General features: G+C 51.2%; 1 protein-coding gene across 31 annotated transcripts in view; it reads right to left on the bottom strand.

Moving 5' to 3' along the window:
- Positions 1-763: 763 nt before the first annotated feature.
- Positions 764-9,999, bottom strand: part of Ablim2 (actin binding LIM protein family member 2) — a 124,334-nt gene continuing 115,098 nt past the window's right edge. For 28 of the 31 annotated variants that reach the window (XM_076938378.1, XM_076938366.1, XM_076938357.1 and 25 more), the window contains 2 exons: positions 9,413-9,473; positions 9,194-9,274 (listed from right to left, as the gene is read on the bottom strand). In XM_076938378.1, the coding sequence (XP_076794493.1) occupies positions 9,445-9,473 (29 nt within the window). In that variant the 3' untranslated portion in view covers positions 9,194-9,274; positions 9,413-9,444. Of the gene's footprint in view, positions 1,811-9,193; positions 9,275-9,412; positions 9,474-9,999 lie in introns of those variants that run through there. The other 3 variants (XM_076938385.1, XR_013111810.1, XR_013111809.1) reach the window with 3 other exon arrangements.

Raw genomic sequence — 9,999 nt, 5'->3', positions numbered from 1 at the left:
CTAGCTGTTGGCTCCCTAAGGCTGACCAAGCCAAGGCTCCAACCCTCATGGCCACCTCTGGATGGGGCAAGAGTCTCTCCCCAGTGGCTTGGCCTGCTCCATGCACACACCCTGCCCGTGCCTCCAAAACCAAGCATGCTTGAACACATTTTGTCCTTTTGCAAATTACAGTGTGTCACCGTTTATTTTCCCAGGTGTCCCAGGGATCAGATATGACATGACACCTCGTGAATGAGGAGGTGGGGGTTTCCAGTTGTGCAGGTCCAGACTGCTAAGTGGCCGGAAGCAGATTCAGTACTAAAAGTTCCCCTCCATGGCCCAGCCAGGCTGATGAGAACCCCAGCACAAAATGAGACTCGGAATGTCCCGGGATGTGAGGGAGTGAGGACAACCCAGAGGAGGGGACAGCTAGAGTCACCCAGGACCACAGTGTCCACCCATCCTGCAGCGGGGGTGCTCTTCCATACCTGTTACCAGGGCCCCAGTTAGCCCCCACTTCTGAACACCCAGATTGGAGGAGGCACCACCTCTATCTATTTCTGCCGCTGCATTCAGTGTCTGTGTCACGTGACAGCATGCTTCCTGGACATGCATGTTTTGTGTGGTGGGGGCTACAGTGAGTGTCTTTACCAGGAAGATTGGTCAGGTTCATGTGAGACTAGGCCACAGTGGGGAAACCTTTATTCTAGGGCTTTGGCCATTAGGGGGCGCTCTTCTCTTTGTGATTTTTTTGGGGGGAAAAAAAGACAGAGAGGGGAAAGGAGAAGGATACATTTCACATGTATTTACAAACGGCACTGCTGAGCGACTGTCTTTGAGGCTGTCTGTGTGATACATACAAAGGAGGAAGGACAAAGGGAAACAGATCAGTTCCTGTCTGTGAAGAACACCAAGGACTGGAAGCACAGAGGCCTGCATGGTGGGGGTGTAAGGCGGAGGCGCTCCCCTTCTCAGGGACCGTAAAACTAAACTCTGCATATATGTCTTCTTATGTGTAAGGAAGCGATACTTTTTAATAAAATAAAAACTTCTGTGTAACTTGAAAGATATCATTTAGGCAACTAAGGGGGTGATCTGGAAGAAGGGCACAATACACAGAGCACTAGCGGGGGGCACCCTGTCAGGTCGACATCCATTCCCCAGAAAAGATCCATCACAATAACTGCAAAAAAAACACAGTCCCACTGCCTCTCAGACATTGGCTCCCCTGCCTCAGCTTGCCAGTCTGCCTGATGCCTCCTCATGCTCTGAGGAGTCTCACACTTACCATTACTGCTGTGTCAGGGTCTGCCACTGACAAGACTTTCACTCACATCCCAGACACTCTGTGCCCCAGTGCCTAGCACAGGTGTGGGCACACCAGGTGCCCTGGGAAGGTGCTGGGCTGGCTGAATGCTCTTCCCCATCTCCTAGGATAGCTGGCTGCAACACTGCCCTGATGCCCAGTTGCGGCGGGAAGGAGCGGGTCAAGCTGGCACCTGGCCCTAAACTACAGGCGGGAGCATCCTTGCTACACAAGGGACCATGCCTGCTGGATGCTCCTCAGGGCCTGGCCCCACCCTGCCTCCTACAGGCACCCTGCCTGCCCCACTGACACAGAGAAGTAGAGCAAGGTGCAGGAGGGGATTTAGGGGGTGCAGTGGGGGTACTTCAGCCCTGCCCCCCCAGCAGGCTCCTGGTAAGATATTGGCAGCTGTCAGAACAGCAAGGCTTTCTTCTTGAGGTCATTCCTCTTCCACAGGGCCAGGCGGTCAAATTCCTCGATGCTCATCCCAAACACTTCTTGGAACTCCTCAGGTGATAGGTGTCTCTTCAGACAAGGAAAAAAATGAGAGACAGTTAGTGTCATTTGAAACAGGGCCTGAGAAGCTGTCTTTGCTCTGAGAAACACTGACTCCTCACCTGGGTCCCCGTCGTAATGCCTGGCACCTCAACCTGCACTTTGTGTCTGTCCTTTGGGTCCAATTCCTACTTAACTATGTATATAGGCTTAACCACAAATGGATATCTCTGCCCCTTTGAGGATAACCAGTGCAAAGATGAAAGCGAGGCATCTTGGTCAATATTTAAATGTGTCCCACTCCAGACAGAAGAGGAGCCTGAATGTCCCCAGTCCTTTTTCTCAACCTGCAGTCACCTTGAATTCCAGGAGACTTGCAGATACACCCCATGAAATCATACTCTCCCCCACCCCCCAACGCCGCTTCACGGGAACGGGAACCTTCTTGTCTTGAGTGACAAGGATTTCTGACCACCTCAAAGAACTAGAAGTGAGATAGTGACCAACCAGGTGAAAGCCGGGCTGGGACTGAGTAACTCCGCGCCCCTCTCAACATGGCCCAGCCGCTTCCTCTCTCTGCAGCTAAAGCTCATGTTAATGCCAGAGACAGCTGGAATGCTTGCTTTCCATCTTCCCAAGGCAGCTGCAAATTGACCTTTGTCTCATTCCACCACTCAACAGTCGTACGAGGGTCAGTAGCCAAGCCTAGTCTACTGTGACTTCAGGCTCTGGGCCTTTTGCCCTAGAAATCTGATGTCAGCTTTGCAGCAACATGTCTTCTCTGTGTGGCTCTCCACTGACTCAGGGCTGCCGCTGAGGATAAGCCACCTCGTTGGCATGCCCAGGGCCTCTTCGCAGTGAGAGAGACAAACCTGGAGGGCAGAGCCTTGGTGGGGACACAGGGACAGCCATGGAGCTACCTCAGCACCCTCCACTCCTGACTCTCACTGACAAAACTTCCCTATGGTTGAGTTCAATAACCATGTCCCTTGACAGGACTCCTGCCCTCATGAAGCCTTCTGTAGACTCCTTCAGGCTGCCTTGTTTATCACTTACACAAACTGACAGAAACGGCTCAGAAGGTCTACTGTGTTTAATTCTTGTCTCTCAGCTGAGAAAAATAAAAAGCGGACAAGAGCTGGGTGTGGGGGCACACACAGGCAATGTCTGCATTTGGTAAGCTGAGGCAGAAGGACCAGGAATTCAAGGTCAGCCTTGGCCATGTAGCAAGTTCAAGGCCAGCCTGGGCTACAGGAGAGCTTGTCTCAGAATAGAGAATGTGGTAATCCCCAAAGGGCATAAATACAAATCTTGTCATTGAATCTGTTATGTGCTCTGAGCTTTAGAGCCCCAGCAGTGGGGGATCTGGGAGATGGACCTGGAATCACACCTGTAATCAATCACACAGTGGTGCTCACAGCATCCAGCAAGTCCTGCCTATGTGGAGACCCTCAGCACATAGACTGTCTTGTGTTTTCAAACAGGAAAGCACCTTGGGCTAGAAATGAGCATCTCCATGGTGAGATCAGGATGACTTACATGTTAAGAAGTCTACTGCTAGCCCATCAAAAGTTAGCAGATACTGTGTTGTCTCTCCATAACCCTTTCAGGCCTCTCGCTCTTCCAACTTACTGTATGATGCTTTCAGTGAGCCAAGGGTTGCAACAAGACAAAGTTTCCACTGGCGACATTACTCAACCAATACTGGCCCCATGCCTGTAAGACTGACTCTAGACAGGAAGCCAGGAATGGTACCTGGTGGGGTGGGATGAGACTAGATTAATAGGACCACCAGAGATGAAAGTGATGAGGAGGTGACTTGAGGCACAGTCCCCTATTTTGTTAGTTGTTTGAGACACAAGTTCTCACTATGCAATCCAGGCAGGCCTTGAGCTTACTATGTAGCCCAGGCTAGATTCCCATTTTATTCTGTGTGATGCTCCTGGTCCAGCCCAGCAGAGCTGGCTATGAATGAGACCATGGAAGGAACACACAAGTAACAGCTAGTATTGAGAAGGTCCATTGATTGAGGTGGTGGGGTAGCAGAACTTCTGACAGGGAAAGACCTGAGGCCAGCGACTCCAGCCCCACCCCATCCCAGCTCCTGATGGATTTGTTCATCGTGAAGGGGGACAAGACTTGACTGTCCAAGTTCTGTTAAGTTCCAGAGAGTGAGCAAGGGTCAGAGGAGCCATTGGTTGGCAGAGGATCTGTTGGTGTCTTCTGGTAGGAAGGGCCTCTGGATCCCCAGGTATCCTCCCAAGCAGGAAGACCTTTGGGGAGTGGCTGACCACAGGGGCCCACATAGCTGTTTGAGCTCAGCTGCTCCCTGCCCTCTGGCTCCTCAGGTGCTAGCCAAGGCCAAGAGCTCCGAGCTTCTTCCCAACCCAGGAGCCACCACCTTTGAGTGACACACCAAAGCCTCCTGCAGACAGGAGCCTCTCCAGTAACTCACCCTCCTTTCTTGATATCTACATTGGAAATACTAATTCTTCTAAGCCCTGGGGCTGGGGCTTTGGTCAAACACTGGTTATACGCTGCCACAAAGGTGTTTTGTGGGAATGGTTATCATCAATAACTGTCTATGAGAAAATGATTACCCTAAAAAAATTGGGTGGGCCTCAGTCAAGGGGTCGAAGGCCGTAAGAACCAAAGGAGAAGGCCCGTCTCAGACCTTAGCCTCCTGAGCCACCTCATTTCAGACACACCAATCCCAGGGTTAGAAACATGAATGTGTGTTTCTAAGGTCTGTGTGTCAAGTCTTCATAGTTGCAAGAGAATATATGAGAAAAGCAATTTAAAAGACATGTTCCTTTGGTAATTCATCTCCATATTGTAATTGATCTAGAAGGCAGGTTAGCAGAGCGGCTCTGAGTACTGAATCCCATATCTGCCTCTTGGGAAATGCGGGCCTTGGAAGCTATTTGGATGCCTCATGGAGTTGTGGAAGAAGTGTTAAATGCCCCACGTGCTCAGACTGGAGCTGGGCACACAGGAGGAACAGCAGCACTATGTGCTTCTCAGCCATGCTCAGGCTGTCTAGGTCTGTGTTGTTACACAGGGCACTATGAAAGCACTTTTCTCCCACTGCTGTCATCACTGCTCTGCATCCTTGTAAACGGTAACACTGATTGTCCCTGTTCCCAGCAATCATCATTTTGGGCCATATCCGTGGCCCCTCTCCACGGCAAGCTCAGTATCTGAAGGGCTATCACTCAGGTTGGTGGATGGGATGTATACAGGTGTCCACCTACTACTTAACATGATAGGTGCTCAATTAAGTATTCCTGAGACTCTATTTAAATCCATGCAACTGTCCAGGGGACAAGTGCAGCCCTTGTCACCTGACAGGTGAAGGAGACCAGGCCCAGAATGGTTACTTGTCCACAGCCTCACGGGTAGACGTTGCAGAGTCTGGATTCACATCAGCTCTCATCAGATACTCCAGTGCTTAGCCCCTCCCATGACTCCATCAGGGATGGCAGAAGACAATCTTGGAAGCAACACGATGCCAATTTCAATGGGCACAGGGCAAGGCAGGCAAGGAATGGCTCAGGTTAGGATATGTCATTTCATCAGGGGCAACAGAGTTCCCATCCTTTGAACTGGGAACTCTGGGCCCAGCAGGCCCTCAGAATTCAAGCACTCAGAACGCACAGGGCCCTGGGTTTCTCTGAGAAGGAGACACCTGGTGTATTATGGCCAAGGACAGAGATTTAGATCTTCCAGGACATGGAACTCCACATCAGAGGACGGAGACCTGGCCTTTTTGCTCCATGTATGGAAATGTGTGATGCACCCAACCTCCCGTGCACTCAGAGAGGATCTTCATGCAGAACACATGTCACTGAACTTCATCACACACGGTGCCAAACCGGGCCCTGTGTGGCACCTTTAACTGCTGCTAAGTAGGGCCACAGGTCATGTTGTAAACTGCAAACTTACCTTAGGTGTCACTGTCACCAGGCTAAACACCAATCTGCTTAGCACAGCCCAGGGCCATGTGCTATCCCTCCCTCTACCTACTCAGGTCCTGTCTCGTAAGTTACTTCTGGGTCTCCTTCCTCAAATAGCCCAAGTTCCCTTCTGCTCCCTGGCCTTGCCACATGTGGTCTTCTACCAGACCCTCATAGACTCAGGCACACACACACAAGTGTGCTTCCTACGTCATTATCATCCACTCATTTGAAACAAGAAGCCCAGGTTCCTGTCCTTCAGAACAAAACACTAATGCTGACACATGATTATACATACTCATTTGAATAATCAGTTGATGGACACCTCTCAGACTCATTCTACCAGGGGGCAGAGCTCATGTCTGTTTTTTTCTCAAAGACCTCCTTGGGGTCCCAGTCAGTACCTGTGTCTATAAATGGGGCACCTGGCTGAGAACTCTGACATTGAGTCTTGATGATGATAATCAGCAGCCAGGGGACAAACCGTGCCAGCTACAGAGGACACCATCAGCTGCCACCACACCTGCAGTCTCTTCCTGCCCGTGACTAACTTCACTTCCCAGCTTGCCTTGCGGTAAGTGATGCCGTGTGACAGGCTCAGACAATAAGCCTGTGGTTGGCAATCCTGTCCTTAGGACCTGCAGAAAGCCAGCCTGCCTCTGGCTACTTGGCCAGATAGGGGCAGAATACGATAACTTGGCACAGAAAGGGTCTGTGTTATAGCTCAGGGGAAAAGTGGCTGTGGTGTTGAGTATACGGTGAGCTCTCCTATTCCAAAAGACAACTCCGTTGCTGTCGGAGAGATTTGTGGAACGTTGTCCACCTGAAAACATGGGGAATTCCAGAAGGCTTTTCCCCTTCCCGTTCCTCTTTGTGGCTCTCTGGATTTTTACAAGCTATAAATTTTCACTATAAAAGTAGAGTTCTCTCCCATGACACAAACACAGGGTTGGGGAAGTCGGGGTGGGTGTCCGCTCCTCCAAGAAAGCCTCACCCCACTCCTCCAGAACCAAATCCCTGTCCCCAAGCTGATAAGGAAGAAAGGACATGTCCAACCTGTGGTAACTGTTCCACCTCCTGGGGATGCCGAGCTTGCAGAATAGTGAGAGTCACACTCTTGGGTGTGGTCACCCGGATGTGAAGCCCCCTCCCCAGACTCTAGCTTCATCAGACACATTCACAAGCAAAGCAAAAGTCACTTGAGACACACCTCAGCTCCAAAGGGAAGCAGGGAGCCCCCAGCAGGCTGCAGGAGCTGCAGGAGCTTCTACTGATGTCATCTGAGCTCTGAGCAGCATCTCAGGGTGAACCCTTTAGTCCACGAATCCTCAGTAACTCATGAGGGCACCACACTTTTTAAAGATCCAAGTCACAGCAAATTGGAGCTCTCTAGGTCATCTGGACCAATGAGCTGCCGATGGTCAGCAGTGCCCCCCTTTATACAGCAGCAGTGGGCTTGGTTGTACCCCACCATTTACAAGCCCAGGTTCAGCCAGAGGCCAAGACATCCCACTGTGGGCCATTGATGCTGCTGTCACCTGCAGAGGCCAATGTCACCTTTGACACTCAGGCAAAGGACTCCTGAGGCCCAGTCTCTTTAAGACCACAGGTAGAGCCCTATCCCTGAGTGGCCTACAGTTTCTCCCTACCCTGCCAGTCTTACACAGCTTCTAGCCAATCCAGCTGTTGGCCCTTCCCACAAATGATACACACATCAAAATACACAAAAATGCTCCATTGGCCTTTCCTCATTTGCAGTGAGCTCCAAGCATCCTGCCAACCATAGCTTTGACTATGTGGATCCTTGTCTGGTGCCACAGGTATGTGCCATGTGGACTGGCTGCATTGAGTGACGACTTGTCTGCGATCCGGCTGTGCTTTGCTCTGCTGTACTGTCCCCTCCCTGACCCTCCCTTCGTGGACACTTGCCACCAGGTCTCTTTCCATCTCAGATGGCAGGTCTCAGTTTCTTCTAGGCACGACCTGGGTCTCTCCAGCTCAGGTGGCACCAGCAGCTGACTTACCTCCAGGTAAAACTGGCTGCTCAGGACATTGATTGCCCTGAGTAGGACTGGTTGGTTTAGGGGTAGGGGTGGGGTAATGACTACCCAGAGGCTCAGTGTGGATTGTACAAAGACAGACAAGAGAGATGGCTTTCTCCCCCAGAGACCTTGAGCTCAGGAGAGGTGAAGGTGTCTCCCTAGAGCCAGTATAGAGGAAACTCAGCTACTGGGTTTGTGAAATACTGCTTAGTCCTTGATCCAGCCATACCTGAAGGGAACTTCAGTCATGTGAATTCATTGATTTCCAATGTAAGTCACTATGGGTCTAAGACGTGACATCTCCTCATGCACCAGCCACAGTTACCTCATCTTTTTGTTGTCACTTCCCTGTGCAGAGGGACTGGACTTCATATGACCTCTGACTGCACAACCGCTCTCTGAGGCAGCTCTGGGTTCTCATCCTAAGTAGATGAAGTCTCAAGTACATGTGACTCGGCAGCCTGGGAAAGTCATCACTCTGCTATCCTACCATCCCTGCCAGGGTCACATCCCACAGGATCTGAAAGGATGCCTTACTCACACTGTTCTGTGCCTGTGAAAGCCCTGACTGGCCTTTGGACCACCCTGAGCATGCTCTCTGTATCCAAGCACAGGCCCCTGCCATAGCCCATCTGTCCTCTCTCAGAGGCCACCTCTTTGTGAATGTACTGGGTCTCTGCTTTGCCAATCCTCCAAAGCCCTGGCCCTACTGAGGCCCCTTGGCTATGCCTATTTCTCTTGTTCCTGGCCACACATTAAGCTACTGCCCCATGAGACAGTAATACAGGGTTCAGTACTTGCCTGAGGCATAGGCGGAAGGTAGCCTCTGCCCAAAAGAGCATGAAAATGCCCTCACCACGGCAAGAGGCATGGAAAGACAGCACCTCTGTGTGAGGTCCAAGAGGGGAATCCCTGCCCACCACCACCGATGTTACTGATTGCTGGGTGGTTCTGAAGGAACCGATGGCCTTGGCACAGGGCACTGTATCCTTGACATGGAGTGAGAGCTCAACAAAGTGCTCCCCTGGCCAGAGCAAGCACCAGACACTTCCCTGCTGCAGCTGCATGGACTTTTCAGATGCACACTTGTCTTCTTCGGATGAACTCCCTGTTCTGGATCAGCAGAACCAGGAAGTTTCTCCTCCAAGCCGGCCCCCCTTTTCACAGCAGCACGTGGCATGGGACCACCGTGGGCTCCTCGATGTACCACGCAAGCCAGACTTCCCACCCCTCTGCAAAGCCAACAGAGTTGGGTCTGTGACCACGTTCCTTTGCCTTTGGGGATTCCTGGGTCCTGGGTTCTGAGCCCTGTGCTGACACCACAGCAGCACCCCTTCCTGGTATGTGTGTGGGGAACCTGATCTTGTGGCTGAGATTTGTGGAGTCTCAACAGATACCTCCCCACCCTGCCTTACCTCCAGCCGTGTCCGGTCCACATCTTTGGGTAGTTTCACACGAATTCGGTTTGTTACGATGAGGGAATCATAGGGATATATCTGCAGGAAAGACACCACAGGATTATCTTGAGAGGCAAGAAAGCTGAGCTGACCAAAACGCAAACCCAGATACATACTTGTGTGAGCTGTGGACATGCACACTTCATAGAGAAAACACAACAAAAAAGATTGTTTAACCTGGGCAGGTGCAGCGAGGTGGGAGACGTCAGTTAGTGAAGATGGTCCCTTACCTTATACTCTGTAAGAGAAGAGAAGAGACCACAGGGCTGGCTTAGGAACAAAAGAATCCATGCCCAGGAAGAGAGCAATCCTCTTTCTGGGCAACTCCCACACCCCAGTCAGATGGGCCATGCTTGGTCTCTGGGCCTCTGAGCAACCTTCATGGGACTTTGGACTTGGATTTTAAGAGATTTCACGGGTCTCCCACAGCAAACAGAGAGCAGGAGGCGTGGCCAGGAGGCTGCAGGCCACACTGGAAGCTGTGTAGCGGCACTGTGCTTCTAGGCTGGGAGATGTCTTTCCTGGTGGTGTTCAAGGCTACTCTGAGAAAGACATCAGTCTCAGTTTACCCAGACATGCAATGGGTTCTCCAGGGAAACTTTCTGAGGGGTGTTGTGGAGTCTGATGCCTTTAGTAGTATGCTCCCTTCCACCTCTCTACCACAGTCCCCTACCTCTAGTGTTTTTTCTTCTTCTTTTTTTTTTTTTTTTTTTGACAAGGTCTCACTGAGCTTAGACTAGCCTTGAACTTACTATATAGCTAAG

This window comes from Arvicanthis niloticus, chromosome 7, assembly GCF_011762505.2.
Source record: "Arvicanthis niloticus isolate mArvNil1 chromosome 7, mArvNil1.pat.X, whole genome shotgun sequence".
Taxonomy (NCBI): Eukaryota; Metazoa; Chordata; class Mammalia; order Rodentia; family Muridae; genus Arvicanthis; species Arvicanthis niloticus.
Note: the sequence above shows the minus strand (reverse complement) of the source record. Positions and strands in the feature narration are given on the sequence as shown.